Source organism: Gallinula chloropus, assembly GCF_964237585.1.
Source record: "Gallinula chloropus genome assembly, chromosome: 2".
Taxonomy (NCBI): Eukaryota; Metazoa; Chordata; class Aves; order Gruiformes; family Rallidae; genus Gallinula; species Gallinula chloropus.
In genome coordinates this window covers 120,563,321-120,584,318 of record NC_140086.1, presented here as the reverse complement: position 1 = coordinate 120,584,318, position 20,998 = coordinate 120,563,321, and the positions used below count along the sequence as shown (strand labels likewise).

Sequence of the window (20,998 nt, the reverse complement as noted above, 5' to 3'; positions counted from 1 at the left end):
AAAGAAAATATTGTCAGAATTATGCTTGGTGGGTTTACATAATTGCGTGTCTGAAAAACTCAAGTGTTAATAACCATTGTTAAATTATGTTGTAATATGATTTTTTAAAAATTCACACTAAAGTTTCAATAACTACTAATTGAGGGGAATCAACTGGGCATGAATATTAAAACCAAATCCAACCTATTGTCAATCTAATCTTAAACCCGAAGCTGTCTGATTTTCCTTGCTTAGCTTTGCTGGTTTCTGGCTCTTCAACTTTGAGTTATTTAGTTCCTGGGGTCAATGTTCACATGTTAATATTGATCTCCAGAAAAGCCACATAAACACTGATATGGAGATTTGATGAGATCCATCTTTCTGAAAGCAATATTTAGCCACGTGTTGCGATGAGTCTGGCAATGAAGATTGCATTGTAGTGATTTTACAGTGTGGTTGCTATGAGGAAACTGAATAAAACCACAGGACTTTCTCTTGTAGACTGAGTGAGAACACTTTGTATCATGTGATAGTGCTGTACATCTGAACATATATTTTATTCAGTATGCTTCCTTAATTTTGAAGTGACTGGGAAGACTGCAGATAAACAGAAGTTAGGTTTAGAGGAAGGAGTCATGCATGGTGTCACCATGCCTGATTCATCTGTCAGACACTTGGCACAGAAAATTGGAGTACACTCCCCTGGGGTAGACCCTATGTCATTTTCCTGGTTCTGTTTATTACAATAAGGCAAGAGAGGCAAATACCAAGAATGTTTCTACTGCTGGGTCATTGAGATCCTTGTCATGAAAGTCCATTCGTATAAACGAATGCAGTCCACTGCGAATGGCAGTGCTCGGGTAGGTCAGACACCATAGCAATTGCATTATGTACGGAGAGGCCTTACGGAGAAATAAATCTCCTGCACGTCATATGCTAACAGAGGTAGCAGATGCTGGATTTTGGAAAGAGAGGTCCAAGAGACAAAGATTAATAATGGAAAAAAACCAGCTAGATAAAATTTAAGCTACTTGAAAAGCACATTTGCAGCAGGATTTTCTTTTTTTTTTTTCTCTAAAATGTTTTCATGCAAAATCTTTGGTTTTCTTCTGCCAGTTTTCTTTTTCTGAGTATAACGGGCGTCAGTATAGAATGGTCCACACAGACAATAGAGAAGGACAGCTGTAGCCATCCCAGCATGTGGCAAAAATTTGCTTTTTTGAGAGATGGATTCCTTCAGAACCTCAGATAGGAAAGGCAGGAACCGTGTGAGTGTGCATGAGTGCATGCAAGAGGGGGGGAAATCATTGCATACCCTCTTACCAGCATTTATTATTTTTAAAAGATGAGTGCCTAAAGGTAAAGCAGAAGGTGGCAAAAGTTGTAGAACAAAAAGTGCCAGGTTGAGATAGGCGCTCTGCGTGGTTCTAAGTAATTATTCCGATCACGTAGCGTAGGTTATGTATTTATGAAATATCCTGGGCAGATATGCCAATTGAGTTAAACCCATTAACGATGAATCTTGCAAGAATCCCTACAGCTTCCCATCACTCAATATCAGGCATTAAGATTGAATATAGGCATCAACATAGAAGATTACAGTCTCTGTAGAACCGACACCAGAGAACGGAGACAGGCAAGTCATCATCAGGCACAGAATTCCTCTGCTCAGAATAATTGCCTATTTGCTCTGCATTCCAGCTCTATTCCTTGGGCTTAGATCTCTTGCACATCTAGTTAGAACTTGCAGAATTAATATCAGGTTTCCTGTCACCTCACTCATTACTTTTGTCAGGGGAATTCAAGGAGGAAAGTCAAAAACATGTTTTTTAGAGGCTATTTCTTAAGGACTTCCCTTTTTTTCTTTTTTGTTTAAATATAAACCTGTCTGTTAGCATGTCAGGTTATTTCTTTAGGCTACACTGGAAAGGACATCTGAATAAATTGCAATTTTACAATACAGGTATTGTTGCTTGAAGATCATTATTGCGTTATCCTTTCTACCCACAACCACACCTTCAAAAAAGAAGAGACTTTAGAATGGAAAAAATAGGTTGAATAGTGGATTGGATATGTTCTCTTTAGACTATTCTTTCAGAAGTCATCTCCTGTTCTGAGTCTTAGAGCATGGGAGCAAGGCTTTGAATAATGTAGCAATACAAAAATGTGCTTAATTTGTTTAATGTAGTGCTAGGAAATCTCAGTGGGCATTTGTGTAAAGAAGGATGATATACAGAGGGCGTATTGAGAATTGTGTCTCACTCTAGTCATGTAGGATTCTGTTAAAGAAAAATAAAAGGAGGAGATGGGCAATGATCCTTCGAACTTATAAGTAGTTTTCTTTAGAAATCTGACCTGTATTTTCATGCATTTATGAATGTAGTGGTGGATGGACATGGCCAAATTTGCCATAAACCCAATGATAATCCATGGTCCCACTGACTTCAACAGATGTATGACTGACTATGGAAGATCAAAAAAAGCATTTTAATTCTTCATGTAGAGGAAATTTGAATAAATGAATACAGTCCCAAATTTACACTCAGAACAATTGTTACTGCAACCATTTCCTTCCAAAGAGTGACTATGCTGTTATGGGAAAAAAATTACTGTACTTTGTAAGTCATTGCCACTGAAATTAGTGAGTGTACTTGAACACTTGCTCATTACTTCTGTTCCCTTAACACTGAGATATTTTTACCATTATTTTATGCGCACTCACGAATGCCCCTCAAGTTCTAGCCATTATTTCCTCTCTCTGTGTTATAAAAATCTAAAGGATGTAATTTTCATTTCTTAATGATTAGCTCCATGATCTTCCTAATCATTAATTAGCTAATAAATCCTTGCAAGACAGTAACAATGCCCGCCAGTATTTGGCAGAAAAATATATGTATTCTTATGCTGAACTGTCTTGTTTCATCCTCACTCAACTGTTGCAATGCATCAGATGTTTTATAAAGGTTCACATACACAAAATAATTATTAGTTTCCGTCATAATTTTGGAACCGTCTTGGCAAGACTGTGTGTGCAGCAGTTCAACATGAAAGAGAAAAGTTAAAAATATGGGTTGATTTCGCTTCTCTGCTATCATTGATCTTGGCTTTGTTGTTGTTTTAAAATATCATTCTGTACATTATTAAAGTGAGGGAGCTTCAGATCACGCAAAAATTTTCTGGAAAATAGATTTTATATCAGAATTGGAAATGAAATGAAAAGTAATGAGAAAAGAAATTAGGTTAAAAGGCCGGAAAACCCATTAGAAACTGTATGTTTATGTATTATCTAGCAAATCAAATGTCAGGGGAAGACATTTGTGAAATAATTATTAATCATTTAAAACAAAAAGGAAGCAAACAACAGAAGCCTACATTTTTTATGTTTCAGGAGCTAAATCTGGGCTGCTGAATCCATCAATAAAGCAATTACACGGCATTATTGTGATTTTAAGCGATGTTGAACAATCACAGCTTCCATCGTGGTCACACTGTCAGTAGCTTCGCTGAAAAATTTCACTCCCCAAACATCAGATTCCGTTTGGAGGTAGCACATTGTTGTTGCAGTGAGGGGTTTCACTCCTCACACAGAGGAGAGACCACTGAAATAACATTCACCAGAGTTGTCAGAAGTATAAGTATGCAAGCAGAAAAATCCTGAGAGTAAATGTGGAGGGAGACCTGGAGATAGACACGGGCCTCCCCAACAGGAGACTGGCCTTTGCAAAAAAAGACTATTGATTGCAAAGCAGCAAGGCAGAAAATGTAGGGAATTACTATTCTGTTTTTCCTTTAAGTTTCTCTTGCAGAGACATTCAGATCTGTGCATGCTATTCTCTAAGGCCTCAGTGTCTCCAGTGTCTTTACTCATGTCTAATACTGTTCGACTTAGGGATGTGGAAGGAAAACCTCAGTGAAGGTTGGTAACTTTTAGGTATCAACTGTACTTTGCTGTTCTTGAAATCAGGCTGCAAAACTTCTTGAAAGTAAACAGGGACAGCTATATTTAGCTTAATTAAATTTTATTACGTACAGACATTTTTCTCTGTCTTCACAATAGCATCATCTTAGGCTTTATATGAAGATGACAGGGATGTGAGCACAACCTATTAGGTGACATTGCCCTCTAGGGATATAGGAGTGTGAGCTTGGAATAGCTAAGTGTTACAGTAAAATACGCAGGGTTGTTTGAAGCTTTAGATAGCTTCACTATGACTGTTCTGATGTTGGATAACTTTCCACAGATACCTGGTAACGTGCGCATATGTAGAAATGTGTGTGTATATAGGTTATGTGCAGAGGCACACAGAGAGAAATGTGGATATATAATGGCATCCGATCCTTATTATCATTACAGTGCCATTTTCATTGGCACTGTAGATCGAGCCCTCTTCTGATGAAGCATTTAGTGAGCTGCAACGTCGTATTGGTGAAAGAGATTTTCCCTGAAACAGAATGAGCTGGGAAATGAAGCTGAGAAAATTGGGCATCTAGGCAGACCTCTTGGAGGAGGGTTATCTTGTGAATAAATACTGCACAAGAACTCAGCAGATCTGTACTCAGTGACTGTGTGACACTGGACAACTTGCATTATCCCTCTGCTGCAACTCATCTCTTTGTGAAACAAAGAAAATGCTTCAGTGCCTACTGGGAGAATGAATTCATTAGTGCTTGTGAGCTGTTTGCAAACGAAGTCTGTGATAAGCACCCTTAAAAGAAAAAAAAAGAACACCTTATTAAGTATACAGAAACTGGCAGCAGAAGTTACCTTGTAGGACCACGGCATGACACAGCTTGAGAACTACATAAGCGTGCTCATACCCTAATCCTGCAACACTAGTACTTATTGCATAATGTAAATATGAACAGTTTGGTTAGTATGAGAAGTCTTTCCTACAACTGAATTATAAAGCAGGAATAAGAGATGCAGGATTAAACCTGGAACAACCCTACATTCATTTTGTATGTTACATAAACACAATGAATTACGAACTGATGATAAAAGCAAGTTTGGTCTAAGCTGACTAGTTCAAATAACTAGCAAGTCTTCCTGGTACAAATGTGCAATGTGAGTCTGGTATGGTATGGCACAAAGGCACTCTCCAGCAAGATTTGCCCAAATGCACTTTCATCTGCGCTTATCCAGGGGCAAAAGCTGCCTGATGTGAAGGGGCTGTGCTGAGCCCTGAGTCACCATGTCATTGCATCCAGTGTCACTTGTGCTTGTCCAGGAAAATACATTCTGTCCAGGCTAATTAAAAACCCAGTGCACATACCATGTAGCTGACCAGTAAGTTTCCAAGAAATCTCATAGGACTCTGTCCCACTGAATGCACAATTTTATAGATGCACATTAATTGTATGGCATCTATCCAAGCAGTCCAGTTCTCTGTGCACCTCAAACAGTGGAGACAAAGAATCTTATGTTCTTCATCTCCAGCTCCATCAGCAAGTCCATGCTGGCATATTCAATAAAGCTTCCTCCACCCTTGGCACAGGGGTCGTAGTATCTATCACTAGTTATCTCCAGTATCAGAGGTTCTTCCTTCTCAATTCAAAGTTGAGTTTTAGAGCCTGAGGCTCCGTCCTCCCCACTAGTAACAGCTCAAGAAATAGAACTGTACTGCATAGGAGAATTAAATGGAAGCATTTTTAACCATTTGTTGTGGCTCCTTTTACAATCAACAGTCAACTAGAATCCTGATTCTAAATAAAAGCTGAGTTTCCATTATTCCCCTCCTCAATAGTGCTATTGAAGCTACAAATAGACCACTTTCTACTATGTCTTAGAGTTATAGTCAAGTCTCATAAGGTAGTACAGTATTCTTCTGTTCTGTTAGTTGTGTAGCATTAATACTGACATCAGAGTATTGTAGTTCGTTGTCTGGAGATTTCATTTGTGTGCAGATCCTAGCTGAAGTATTTGAGAACATTAAAAAATTTGGGTAGCATTCATGCTTTTGTTATGCAGTCTTTACCTTGCTCTTCCTTTAAACTTCATTGTTCCTTGTCTTCCATCTCTCGATCTGTACCAGAAAATGTTCCATAAAAGACTTTCCCCCTCTCAGTCCATTTGTCTCACCAGGTGACAAAGTTCATTGAGAACAGTACTGAGCCAGCCTTCTCATGTCAGAAGAAAGCCACGAGGTCTCTGCTTGGCCTGCTGCATTCCTTAAAGTAGAAAACTTGTTGCCCTTTAATTCTTACTCTACTGTGTTGTCTTCAAGTTTTATTAGCAACATGGACCAGTCTTTGTTCCCCGTCTCTAGGGAAATACTAGATTGTAAGCAATAAAGCTGGCAAAAGGGGGGAAAAAAGGTAACCAAGAGCCGGATTAGCATCTCTGTTAACAGCAGAGTGAAAAATATGATCATGTTTGCAACGGACTCTTATTAAGCTGGTGGAAATTGCAACCCAGAGGTCATACACTTAGTCACTGGCAGCAGAATGCTGTCACTCCCTGCTGGTTGATTCATGAAATCATTTGCTCTGAAGAAAATTGCTGCTTCACATCAGCTGGAGACAGCTTTTGTCAGGCCAGACTCTGATACTCCTGTTTGGATGTAATCATGCTTTGAATGGAGTTGCATGCAGACTCATCATGCCAGTGTAGCTGCATCCACGTGCCATTAAACCACGGAAGGATCCTGCCACGAACTTTAAAGAATGTTTGGATTTGGGTGTCAGAGCCTGTTACTGTTTCTTGTAACATAATTTGTTCTGGAAGGGAGGTCCTAGCTTTTTCATTTTTATTGCGTAATCAACTCTACTTTTAACTCCCAAGACACCCAAGTGTTGGATCATCTACAGAATTTTGAGATAACCTTTTAAACCAACTTTGGTAACAGGGCCTTGGTATTTTATAGAGGAAGCTTTACAGTCTCCTCAGTTTCATTCATGTTTTGATGTCATACAGTTACTCAGAGACCATTTACAGTCTCAGTGGGTTTCTCATAGTGCAACAGAAAAGGTCCTCAGCCTGTTTTCAGCTAAGACCACAATTTTTGCAAGCCTGTTAAGCTGTTTGCTGTAGGCAGTGACATGTAGCCAACCATTTGCTTCTTCAGCTATAATGTTTTCTCGCTACCACGCGGTTACTTGTGAAGGCCTCTGTTGTAGTCCAGAAATGGATAAGGCCATGAGTTGCATTTAGTCTTGTGTGAAGCTAGAACATTTTCAAGGGCAGTTCAGAAGTGTTCCTCTCCCTACCTTTCTTGGTTTTCCCTTCAGATCCTTAAGGGTTTTTTCTTTGCCTATTTCTATACCATTTTTTCTTTTTCTACAGTTCTTCCTTGTTGTGCTTGGCTCACTCCTGTTCTTATTATTCCAGTATTTTTAACTGACAGAGTGCAGGATTGATTTTCACTTTCCCAAGCTTAGCATTGAAATCACATTCATTTTGTAATGTTTGGACCCATGGCAAAGCAGGATCTAGCATGACCTTCATACAGCCTCTGAGACATGTATTACAGCGAGTTGAAGATTAGGCTATCACTTCATCCCTGATATGTAAGTTTGCTTCCTTTTCTACCCTCAGCTGAGAGCTCTGCACTTGAAAATTTCAGAAGGGTTTAGAGTTATCTATTTAATATTCTAGGATACTGTTTCAGATGGTAATAAGGGATTTTTAAGCTGCAAGGTTTAGAATTTACCTTATGTCGTAGCACATTAGATTTAGTGTTGGTATCATCAACATGTTTTCAAAAGAGCTAAGAAGTATGACTAAGATCTTCCATTGTCTTGGGAAAAGATTATAATTCCACTTTTTTGTCTTTCCTTTGAATAAAGTATCATCATAAATAGGTGACTTACTGGAAAGTTCCAAGTGAAACCACTGTGAAGTTTTCTGTCATGGAAATCACAGGTACAATTGTGCCTTGAAGGCAGAGACTTACTTTAAGCTGGTGCAAAGCCTCTCGGTCCTGGCACAAGCTCCTAGTGGTGCTATGCTGCAGGGACTTTGCTGAGTCACTGACTAATATTTTTTTTCCAAGGCCCTGTCTGTCTTTCCCTGCACATATATGGCAGTGCCACATTTGCTTCCTACCTTAAAGGTCTTGGTGAGGGGACCGGTGGTGTGGTGTTCAGAAGCACCCAGAAAAGCCCATTCTTGCAGACTCGTGGATTAGAAGTTGGGGTGAGTAGCAGCCAATGGACTGATATTGAGCTGTGAGGGTTTTGGTGTGTCCCATGGCTGCTGTGTCATCAGCAGTCCATATTCCCAGCTGCTGCTGGACCCTTCTGTGGAGGAGAAAAAGGGAAGAAGTATCAGTGTCCTTCCTTACACGTTGTTTCCAAAGTATTCCCTCCCTGGCTCCCTTTGGGCCTGTTTATGGGAGAAGATAGTGGAGCACGCAGTGAGGTTTTGTGGTGCACAGTAATTATCCTGTCCAAGGTGTTTAGTGTGATTTGGATATTCTCTTCCACAGCGAAAGGAGCTGCTGCCTTGAAGAATCAGTCAGTCACCATCTTGTAAATGCCTTTTGCTGTGTAACCTATAGCCAGCCGTGGTTCTGACAAAGTCAGAGTCAAATCCATTTTTAAAGGTGTTCCTGCGTACCCGTGTTAGCTCCTAGGAACCTCCCTCATTTTAGGGACATACACATTATGTCTTCCAGTGAATGCATAAGAATAAAATGAAAGAAAGGCAATAACAATAAAAAATGTTTTTCCCTTCAGCTTTTCCTTCTTTCTCACAATAGTGGCAAAATTATAATGCTCGGCTGTGTTTCAGATTATAACTGATTGGAGTTTTTCCTGCTGCACCCAGTAGTCATTGTTGGAATGTGTGTTAATTAGAACTTACTTAAATAAAAGGATTTTCATTAGGCAGTCTGAGGGGAAAAAATCTGAATATTTCTAAACTATTGAACAGATTTATAGGTGATTAAAAATTTGGTTTATTTGTTTCATTTCTTATAGGAATAGTTCATGCATCCACACTAATCAATGTTTCTAGGAATTTGCTTGTTCAGCTCTGATATCAAGAAGATCATGTTACTGCTTTGACCATGTACAGGGCATCTTTACCCAAACTAAATCTTTTTTCCTGTTGTAAGATTTTTCTGCTACTGCTTTTTAACAGGCTATGAATAGAGCTACAATTAATATTAGCATTATGCATATGGCCATTTTTTTTATTGCAGCGATCATTCACGAAGACACAACAGATGTGTCTTTCCCCACAGTTAGAGAATAAAATGTAGTATTATAACATGTACGTCTGAAATAAATAAGCTAATGGTCATAACTGAGGCATTTTTTCCACATGCAGTTTAACACCATGTTGCATAAGCTCTTCTGGACATTAATGGTATACATATGTTGGAGTGTGATCAGTGAATGCCAAGACTCAACCTTAATTACTCAGAAATAAATGTGCATGTACAGCAATTATCATTATGCTGGTGGAAAGAAATAATTGTGTTGACATGAGACATTTGGCCAGGTTTCCCTCTTTGTATTGGAAACATATGTTTGAAAGGAATTTTCTTCATAGTGTTAGGCCTAGTAGTCTCAGGCCTAGTAGTGTCACCCAGGTAAGGAGTGATGTGATGGTAATGGTCTGGTTTATCTAACTAAATAGTAAATAAAAGTAACAAATAATTTAATAAAATTAAATTGAAAATAAATCAACTCAATAATAATAATAATAATAAAGAAGTACATAAACAGTTACATGAAGTAACCTTGTATTAGCAGAGCCAGAATTAATTCTTTATACTGCATAAATTTCAATCATTTTGTCTCTGGACTGTCAGCACAAGTAAGTTTTTCTTAGTGGGATAATAGCAAAGTCTCTGTGATCAATAACATTAGTTTATGAGAATAGTAAAAATAGATTTTATAGCAGAAGTGCAGAGCTATTGTTTTGAGAAGCAGCTTCAGATAAAAGCTTTGCATTTGCTCTTTTCTCCTGAGACTACTAAAGAGAACACTAAAAAGTAAAATGGGTGACCACAGAAGCAAGTAGGGTCACCCATTACCAGGGATTCATTTTATTTCCATTAGAGGGGAACGAGAAAGCATCTCACACTATTTGCACCTGATTTTCCATTATAAATTACGGTACATGAGATCATTTAAAAATCGCTGAGCCTTTCAGATGAAGCTGATTCTGTTGCTGTTCCTTAATAATTGAACAGTAAGAAATACAAGATCTCCATTTTCATCCAAACAAAATAACTTCTGAGATTATGGGAGAGGGCAAAAAGGTATCTAAAGTACAGTCTTCTTAAAAGCTCATAGGGTACTCTCAGAGAGGATTTAAGAGCAGGCTTGGGTTCACATTTAGAGAATGAGGTCTTTAAGTTGACTTTTACCTGCAGATTGGAGTCCTGGGACCACACACTCAGCTGGTGTACATTGGTACATGAGCACTCAAGTGGTACACCAGTATGAAGTAAGTGCACTAAAGTCAGGATGCTGCTTGTTTAAAAACATGATACAGCTCAGACCTGTCCTCTTGCTCACTACTGAAATGTATGAATTTTCAGCTTTAGTGCTTATCTGGGATAAACTGAGTTAATGATGACAGGCTAATGATTGTCTTGGCTTTCTTTACATATTGTTACTAATATGAGGGGTTGCAGCTCTGTGTTTAAAGACCAAATAAAACAGTAGCATCTGCAATTCATGAGTGGTGGCATTGCAAAAAAAAAAAAAAAAAAAAATTCCTGGGTGGAAAAATAAAGTTTGTAAAAGAGACTCCAGCATAATTGCTGTCATATTGACTTCCAGTTGGGGTCATAGGCTAGGAGCCTGGGCTAAAACCCATTGAACATATGGAAAGTGTTCTCATCAGCTTCACTGGAGCTTGAGTTCTTGGGTTGGGTATTACTCACCTGTTCCCTCCTAGTTCCTTATCACACACAGCAGAACCATGTGCCTGTGTGGCAAGTCATGATCTGTGAATTCACTGTGAAAAATAGTAAAATGTCTTAAAATGCTTTCAGGAATTTTTTTAATGTTGGCATTTTTTTCATTTCACTTGAAGGGATCAACTCCTGTCCAAACATGTGTAGTCTAATAAGCCTCTGAAGCAGTAATTGTACAAAAAGCAAATGGCATAAAAATGGTGAAACCAACCACTCTTTTCTTTCTTTTTTTAATCATAGAAGTCAGAATCCCAGAGGGTAATTAGCACTTGCAAAATCTATACAAAAAACATACAAAATATTTTTTTGTTATTCTTTGAAAACTGTTCACACTTGTCAGCTATTGTCATCAGGGAGAAACTTTTGATAGGGGACCACTGCATTATCATATCTTTATTCTACTAATTACTTGCCTAGTTTCTAGACAATCTATGTAGGTTCTTCTTCCTTCAGTGCCTTGCTTAGTTACTCTGGTAAGAGAGAAATACAGAGGAGCCGTGACATGTAAGGTCTATAGGAAGATTCTTCGAACCTGGAAAGGTGGGTCAGTTTTGCAAACATTCACTTTTTAACAGCAAGTGAGGGGCTTTGCTTATTTAGCAAAAAGCACTCTGCATTTTTATATCTACTTCTTCCAGTATTTATTTATTTATTATCTATCTCACAGATAAGATGTGAAGTGCTTTGAATAACCAGTACTCCAAAATATGATACTGTCTCCACTTTTTTTGGTATGTGGCTCTTCCAGTGAGGCCAGAATCCAAGGCAGTCTATCAAAGTGTTTTTTGCTGGAGTTATTGACCCAGCCAAATTCTATGTTTTGTAATTAGAATTGGCACATTAAAACAATGTGCCCCAAATTTCAGTTGGCTATGGGTCCTGTCCAAAAGTCATAGAAAATACAGCTCTAGGCACTGGTGCATGAAATGATTTCTGCAAACTGATGCACATATTTAGTTGGTTTGATTGCACAGTTGTTTGATAAAACGACCACCTCTCTTGCTGTGAAGGTTCTTAGAGAAATTTAGAAATTGCAAAACAAATCACTCCTTAAAGACCCTACTTCCTTTTTCTCCAGTAGTTTGAGGTTGTTAAGAGCTGTCATAGCACTGGGCGCAACGGATAAATGACAGCTGTTATTTGCAGCCAGCGATCTCCAGTAGGGCAAACTTTCCTGTTTCATCAAGTTTGAGGAAGCTACTTTCTCTGGCAAAACTCATGAGCTCCAATCTGCTCTTGTGCTCTTGCTCATGGTTACCTCAAATTTAAAGTAAGCTTCAGTACAGTGGGTTTGGATTCACGGAGAGTCTAACTTCTCAGGTTCAGGCCTGAGTGCAGTATATTATTTAATTAGTTAATAAAGCTAATTAATGAACTCTTTAATTCTGTTCTGGATTTGCTTCTCATCCATTCATGCTTTCCAAAAGAGACTTGAACTAGAGTTGGATGAAAAATGGAGTTTCTTAAAATAAAAATATGCCATCATATTACATTTCAGCACTTCTTTAATACCACATTTCATCTTTGCTATTTGTATTGTTTTTATTTAAGTTTCAGTACCATATTGAAGAGTCTGTTTCTATACGTTATCTCCGTAAAATAATGTTTTCAAGTTATAACAGATTCTCCTTATCAGCAACATTTGAATGGAACATTTTCATAGGCCTGAATCAGGCACTCTCAATCTGGTCTTCTGTTGGAAAATTAAAGATGAAAATAGTTTTTTAAACAAAAACAAACTGTAAAGTGTATGTTGCAGTTTCTCATAGAAAGCCAAGGAGAACTCTAGCTTCTGATCTGCTGTAACAAATCCTAATGGGGCTTCTGCAACAATATGATTAAGTATAACATTTCTATGTCGTAGCTGGAGTGTCTGCATCGATTGCAACAAGATCTGGACCACGCTTCACAGTTGGCATGCTGTTTCTCTGACCTATGCATATGGTTAGCTGTGCTACCTGCTCTAAATAATTTCTGTTTCATAAAATAGAAATATTAAATTTATGCTTGACACACTATTTCTCCTCTGGGATTCATTTTCCTTTTCTAATGTATTCTCGCTCTTTGGAAATAATTATTATACAAAGAGATGAAAGGATTACTTCCCATTTCTTAAGACAAAGAGGTGAACTAGAGATAATTACTTAAGCTACAGTACAGTTTATCAAAAGTAAATCACTTACTTTTCTTGCTAGCCAAACAGATGTTTGCTTTTTAATTGCTGCTTTGGGGTACTTTTTTGTTATGTAAAGCTGTTTCCCCGATTCTGTAATCACATTGTGAAAGTGGCATGGTGTAGAAACTAAAATGCGATGTTAACTCACTGTTTTGCTTTCATCATCAAGTGTACAAGACCACTGAATATCCTGTAGTTAAATTCAACTGTGAACCTACTGGACAAATACGTTGTATATTGATTGACCTGTGTAAAACACGCGTCATGTTAAAACACTGAGCAGCAAAGAATCATTTGAACATGTAACAGTGCACTTTCATTTTACTTCTATGTATATGTGTAAGGGTCTGGCCTGTGGCATCACGTCCTGTATCGTGGACTTCTGGGACAAAATCTATTACCTGACAAAACTATGAACTCTTGCCTTCAACAAGTCAAGCACTCCCTGTGGAACAGGATGATGTGTTTATTTGCTTCATTACTTACGGTTTCCTTACTCAGCTACCACTTTGTCCTTGCACATCCTTTTGTCATTTTATGTCAAGTACCATCTTTTGTAATTCTTCATCTTCATTTTCCAAGAGCTATGGTTGTGTTTTCTAATCTTCCCTGAAGTAAGGGTTTTGTTTATTTATGACTTTGGGATGAATAAGTACTGCATGCCAGAACTTTCCTAGAAGCCAGTGCACTCACTAGAGCAGAGTGTCACTCTGTGTATGTGAGTCCTGAAACTTACAATTTCAAAGGTTACAGCTTTAGTCCCTGGTCTAAAGCTCAGGACTTTATTCTGTAAACAAACTCTGATGGTTCTGTAAAGACCATAGTCCTGCTGGGTACATCCATCTGAGCCCGGGTATATGATCGGAAGTTTAACTTGCTCTGTCCTGCCTTGCTTTTAGAGCTTTTGCATGCTGAAAATTGTTGATCTCTGGCAGACAAAGGGGTTGCTTCAATGGGTGTTTCAATCAGATATTCTGTGTCATTTGTACGTGAAAATGTTATCAAAATACTTAAAATTTGAAAGGGAGTTAAGAAGAAAAATAGCTATCAAAGCTCAATCAGTTTGGATGCTTGGTGTAATTGTGAACTCAGTTATTGCTCTGTTCTGGTTTTTATGGCAGAGGAGGATTTGCCAAGGCTGAAAAATAAATTAATCCTACTTTCTCATAAAAACATACTTTGAAAAAGATCATTGACTGTGCACTGACCATTCATTGATGTACCAATGACTTTCTCATCACCTTTTCTTCACATTAACAAAATGAAGGTGTTGAAAGACCCATGTGAATGTTCACGATGGACTTGTTGCTAGGCTGTCTGATGGAAAAAGTTACTGTCATTTTTGCCCAAGATGAGAAGAGATTAAACTCTTCCTGACATGCTGAAAAATATTCTGTCTTCAAAAATGTTCATACTGAAAGCAGTTAAAATACATAAATATGTTCTTGTTATTACTTTTTTATATATGTAATTCTTGCATTGCTGAACAGATGATGCTGTATGACTGTGAATCAGTTGTGGAGGACAAGCTTTTCTCAGTAACTCTCAAGATAGAAAAAGTTTCAGAGCACCTGAAATAATGAAAAAGATTCACTGAATGCAAATGACAGCTTTCATCTTTCTTTATGAAGCACATGCTCATGAATATATACATTTTTGCATATGTAGGAGCTCAAGTGTATCTGCCTTCCGATGAATGAAAGAATAAGGAAATTATGTATTCAGAACTAGTTAGAACTTTGCTTTTTTTGTTGAATTCTCCAATTTAATTGAAGTTGCTTTCCTGAGATGGAACATTTCTAAGAGGCTGCCAGATTTGAGGAGGGGGTACTGTTATCCCCATCTCTTTCCATCTAAAGGTTTTGTCCTATTTTTAAATTCCACTGTTGCTTTTGGTGATAAACAGCCTTTTGGCAGTTCAGTGCTGTCTATCTGCACCGTCTGTCCATCTAAAGTAGCAGAGCATGAGAAGCTGATCTCCTGAGGGAACTCCAACAATATCGACAGGCGTGATTGACATGAAACCAGTCTCTCTCTTTCACCTCCACTGAACTCTTAGAGTAAATTCAAGGCCTGATTGAAGAGAGATAGGGCTTTAGCCATTGACTTCCATGGGAACAGAATTTGAACACTAGCAAGTACTGCCCTTTCCTAGAGCAGTCCTGAATATCTTGGCAAATGCTGTTTAGAAGCACTATCAATTTGATCCTGCTTCCTTCTCAGGACTGAAAGCCAAGTTCAGGGCTATTTATGTCTTATTAACTACAGCAGGCTTTGGATGGGAACTACAGCAAGCATTTAAATCTCCTTGAAAAATGGGTTATGGCTTAATGAACCTTGCTCAGGTTAAAGCTGTTATTTATTCTTGATATTTCTATTTGTTACTGTCAGGTAGAAGTCAAAGAAAGAGCAGTGCCTTCTATCTTGAAGAGTTTATCACGATGGAATAGTCTGAAATTTGTCTAAAGTGAATCAATTCTCACTTTTCTGACAGGAAAATACCAACAGTAGATTTTCCAGATATGCTTCAAAATACCACACATGCTCAAAACTTGGAGGATGTCAAGAACCGTACAAAAAGATGTGCTTATCAGTTCAAAATATGAACATCTACAGATATCCAAATAACATTTTCTATTAAGTCAGCAGTACAAAAGGTGAAAGAAGAGGCAGGGACACAGGCATCTATTTTCAGTCAGCGTGTTCATACAGAGGCAAAGGAGAAAAGTAAAAATTCAGTCCATAAATTGAAGAGTGTCTGTCTAGAATGGAAGTGAGCAAAGGCATAAAAAGTTTTAAAAATTTCCCTTTTCCCTTCTTCCCCTTCTGAAGTATTTGGAGGTAAAATATTTCACTTCTGCCGCAATCCTTTGTTATTATTCACATAATGTTGATATCTTTGGAATAGTTTCTCGATGTTTTCTTCTTGAATTGATAACCATAGTACATAATTGTGATTTTATTTTTTCTTTCTGACATTTCATGAAACCATTAGAAATAGATTTGCTGGAATAGGATGTGGTCTTCCCAGTATCTTCTGTTGTTATGTAGTTAATTAGGAAGTGTGAAGGTACTAATGTAAAGTATTCATAAGCATCTAATCTTGCAAAGCCTGGAGAACCTTTCTTATGAGACATTTCAAGAGGGCTGAAGTAAACCAGAGATTTGAGTTCTTCTATTTACTTAGAGTAATGTGTTTAAAATCTTCAGACTCTGTTGCAGTTTACCTCATCTCCTGAAAGAAGAAAGATTATTAATTTGATTTCTTTATAATTTGAGGTTTGTTACCATAGTTGTTTCCAGGTGTAATCCATTAAGATCTACACCACTTCAGAGCTAATAAGTTAATTTTCAATCTTGCTGCATGCAATAAGCTACGTGCCTGTGTTGTTTTAAAAATCCCCAACCAAACAGCCCAAACCCATCTTAACTGGACTCTGTCTTCCTGTCAGTACATTTTCTTTTGATCTTTTTGCTTATGTTAATGCTAATTGACACAGTCTCCAGAATTTTCATGTTTGGCGTAGAGGAGTATAACATGCAGTGCAGAAACTTGGCTATGAAGGGCATGGCACCATTGTCCTTTTCCATCTTCTTCTCTATCTCCAGAAAAGCCTGTACGATGTTTTTTGCTGTTTTTCTAGATGAGGGAGGTAAAGTTGTTTGGCAGTTCTGTTCAGTCTCTTTCAACTTTAGGAATTCCCAGATTAACAAATAAGAGGTTATCAGATGGTAATGCTGGCTATTGGGAAGTCCAGAAAAGAAATAGCTTCCTATTTGTGGTTGACTAATATATAGAGAGGATATGTAGGAAACCATACGACTTCCTGGCTTGCTCAACCACATCATAGTATATGGGTTAATACCACATGAGTACATTAGCAGATGATCATGGCATGGGTAAATAGGCAGTGTGCAGATTGGTTTTGCATGCTCCTCCTAATGGTATCATATGTTGCTTGATAGTTGTTTGGTGCTTAAAACAAAAAAGCTTTGAAGCTTCAGATGTGATGTTTAATAGGTCTTTCTCTAATGCTGGCTTAGCACCTGCTCCTCCCTCACAGTCACATCAAAGTGAATTTTAAGTAACCGCTCTGAAATCATGCAGCATCGTGCTGTGGAGTAAAACTGGTGAAAGTGCAGGGCAATCAGCCCTGTAAAATCTCTCCATCTGTAGAAAGAATCTCCACGGCCACCTGGATGCTTTTAAACCTTCATTATTTTAAATTTAAAATGGTTGGCTGAGCATTGCTTCTACCAAAATCTGATACAATAATCGAAGTCAGAGGTGGATAAGGACCTCTGGGGTCACACAGTTGAGCTTTCTGCCAATAATGGATTGTTCCCTGCAGTTCAGTTGCTAGTGACCTTGGAAATTACTAGCCTGGTAAAATGGTAATGAAAAAAACAAAGCTGTTAAAGCTTCAGAAGTAGCCAAAGTGATGTTGTCCCAATGAGAAATTGTGGTTTTGATGTGAGATTCTCTAAGTGTATTGCTTCGTGGTTGTAGTTCTAGAGTGGTCACAGTTTTAATCTACACTTTCTGACTCCTCGTGAGCTGGCTGTAGCTAAGAGGCTGGGGGTAGTGAGCTTCCTTTAATATTATAAGAATGTATCACATCCTTTAACCAAATTCATAGTTTTTATTACAAATAAATAAATCAGCAACTGGGCTAACGCCCCTATCACAAGATTTTCTTTGTCCCTGCACTTTCATGCTTGCAACACCTCTAGCCTCCCAGAAACATGAAATGGGGAGGAAAAAACCCATCAAACAGGGGGTTTACCTTTTTCCATCAAAAATCTTAATTAATTACAGCCTCTGCAGCTGCTATTTGTCATGCCTGGGAATCCAGAAATGCCTGAGAAGATTGAAATGTGGCACATCATTTTTGCATGTCTTTTGCCCAAGCCAATATTGGTTTACTTCTCTGTTGCTGTAGGTAATAAAGGACAGTCTTGACATAGACCTAATGAAGTGGGTAAATTTTTTTCCCTCTTTTAAGAAGGAGGAAGCAAAGGCAAGCTCCCACCAGCAAGCTAATGACAGTTTTGGCTGAAAAATATTTTAGGAGACTTAAAAGCTGGGTAGATGGGAAAAGATCCCTAGACACCAACTTCCCTTCCTGTTGTATCCATGTGATGTGTGGTAGTTTCTTCACTAGGGGGCCCTATTGTGAGCTGCCTTTTGGGGTGTGCAACTGTGAGTGTCCACTCATCCCGGTGCTCCAGAACCCTGACTATTGTGTTTGTATGCACCAGATCCCTGTTGGATCTGCTCTGGCGGGGAGGTTGGACTGGATGATCTTTCGAGGTCCCTTACAACTCCTAACGTTCTGTGATTCTGGAGAGGAAGGGGGTTTTTCTCAGCTGTCAACTAGCTTAAAAGAGGAGTTAAGAGGAAAAGAAAGCTAATTGGATCGTGCTTGGCAGAAGTCTATTTTACTCTGTTTATTCAGATTTTTAAAGGATTGGGTGGTGAGAAACACCAAAATAGTGAGAAGGCTTATTCCTTAAACAGATTCTTGCAAAGTTTTTACAATAAAACCAGAAAGCTGCTTTAGTAAAGCAGGGTTTATCCTTACGCTAATGCTGGTTGTGAATACGTGTCTAACTTAGCTGGAACTAATGCCTGACTCTACTATTCCACTACAGCAACTTAACATTCTGCGTAGGCTGATTATTTTTTCAACAATATTTGCTAAATTCTTTTAAGGGCTGCCAGTATGTATTTTTTGAAGCTTAGTTAGTAAGAACAGCTGCCAGTGGAGTCAAGGCTAAAAGAGGCAAAAAATATCTGCAGAAGGCAAGATTTTACTTCAAAAGATCAGTATTACAAAGCACTACTGTTGCTGGTATAATCACTTTCTTTGGGGGGGATGCTAATATAGACTGGGTTTCTTGTCTTCACAGCCCCCACTGAGCCTTTGCTGTGCAAATTTGCTGATGGAGGGCAAAAGAAGCGCCAGAATCAAAGCAAATACACACAGAATGGAAGGCCGTGGCCCAGAGAAGGAGAGGTAAGTGCTGCTCGGCAATTATTTTCCCAAGGTTTGGCAGAAGTCAGCTGCAGACCTGGAGGTCTACCTTTCAGGGCCGTCAAGAAATCAGATTGCACACAAAAACAATACTTTCACACAGAAAAATGTATATAAGCAAGGGGAGAGGGAGGCTTATGATAATGTGTGGAGTGTAAAGTTACAGGAAAAGAGAATTTCAGAGATTGGTATGGAACTGTGCGCAGCCTTCTCCCACCACAAGCACTCTGTCTCTAGCTGGACATAAGCCCAATATTCTCTTACTGGTGTATTTTATAAACCCCAAATCAATTTACACTTAAGCAACTCGATAATGTTATTTCTTCTGTATAGCTCCTGGTGATAAAGTATCACCAGGGAGAAGGTGGGCCCTTAGAAAAGGGAAAGATGTACTTGCACATCCATGTAAGAGTTTTCCCAAAAGTTTCTCCAAGCTGGACTGTGCATTCTGTCCAAGACAAAGAAGTTTATAGTAGCCTCGACTCTACTTTCTGCTTTTGTCCAAATAGTCTCTTACTGGAGTTTCCTTTCTGTATACTTGTACCTGAAGTAAGTCCAAATCTGGGTGAAATAAGAAAGGAATGCTTTTGACTTTTCAAGAGTTTGTTTACTCTTCTTGAATGTTATTATAGGATAAAGACACTTGAATAAATGAGGTAGATTGGTCATAGTGCATCATCATAGCTACAAGGCTGAAAGACTTACAAGTATTTCCATCCTAAACACCTACTCTTTTTGTTTGTAGACTTGAAGGGGGAAAAAAGTATGTTGCTCAATTGTGCCTCACAAGAATACAAACTGGGAGGGATTCTTTTTTTCCCCTTTTTTTCTTGTATGGGGAGGGAGTTTGCTGTTTACTTCAATTTTACAAAGCAAATAAATAAGAAAACTATTTGATATTTCTAAGTTACATATTTCTAGAGGGTTTCTGCTTTTTTGTAACTTCTTGATTTTGCTAGCTGATACTTCTTGGACCATTAGGTTATGACATATATACTCTAGCACAATTGGTGGGTTACTAAAAAAAACAGAAAAGCTTCTTGAAAGCATAAAAGTTTCTCCCTCCAGCAAGGTGGTTATCGTACACTGTTCCTACAGCAATGCTCCAAAATATTTTTAGCTTTGTGGGCTGAAAGTGCCAGTGTGGCAGCCACATTTGCTACAAGAGATTGCAGAAGTCTCCAAAGGTTCATTGCAGTCTCTTATGTCGTATCTCTCAAGAAATGGAGACGTCTTCTTAGGAGCCATTATGGTTTGTCATGTTAAGGATCTACTTAGGAACAAGTGCCCAAGAAGTGCTCAGGTCATCGTATACAAACCTTAAAAAACAAAGGTCTCTATATAGGAGACAGTAATAAACCCTCAATAAGGTCAACAATCCATATTTTAAAGACTTCTAAATCCCTGTTTTAATAGTAAATGCCATCATAGCTATTATCTCCACTGTTCTATACTTCCTTCAGTACAAATCAATAAAGAGGAGAATATAAAGTTAAAGCCAACAAGCCCTCATTATGCCTGTGGCCTCAGGGCGTAAGCTTATTACATCGTATGTGGTTCATTTGCTGCTAGTGGAGTGGTTCATATTAAGCACAATGATATCCCTGTGACTTAAAGGCAGGGTGTGGTTGGTCTGTTTATAATGTCAACATTTAAAAACTAGTTCTCGGTGCTCAGAGACATCATTCCTTATTGTTGTTCACAGTCAACCACAGAGCTGTTGTCATGGTACAATCTACACATGTGGAAAGATTGTAAAGATATAAACTCAGAAATATTTCAGGCTAGGAATCTGCTCTGTTCTCTTAGATTTTCTTAGATTTTTTTCTGATTACTACCTTGCTGTACATCATATATTTACTGCACAAAGCATCAAAGGCAAGAATGCATGTTCGTTTTTAGGGCCACTTATTTGATTTCTTCCCCACCAT

General features: G+C 38.3%; 1 protein-coding gene across 3 annotated transcripts in view; it reads left to right on the top strand.

The window, feature by feature from the left end:
- RBMS3 (RNA binding motif single stranded interacting protein 3) overlaps nt 1-20,998 on the top strand; it is a gene marked incomplete at both ends in the record, with an annotated part of 441,410 nt that overhangs the window by 339,927 nt on the left and 80,485 nt on the right. For 2 of the 3 annotated variants that reach the window (XM_084280360.1, XM_084280359.1), the window contains one exon: nt 18,943-19,049. In XM_084280360.1, coding sequence (XP_084136486.1) covers nt 18,943-19,049 — 107 coding nt within the window. Of the gene's footprint in view, nt 1-18,942; nt 19,092-20,998 lie in introns of all 3 variants that reach the window. The other variant, XM_084280358.1, reaches the window with a different exon arrangement.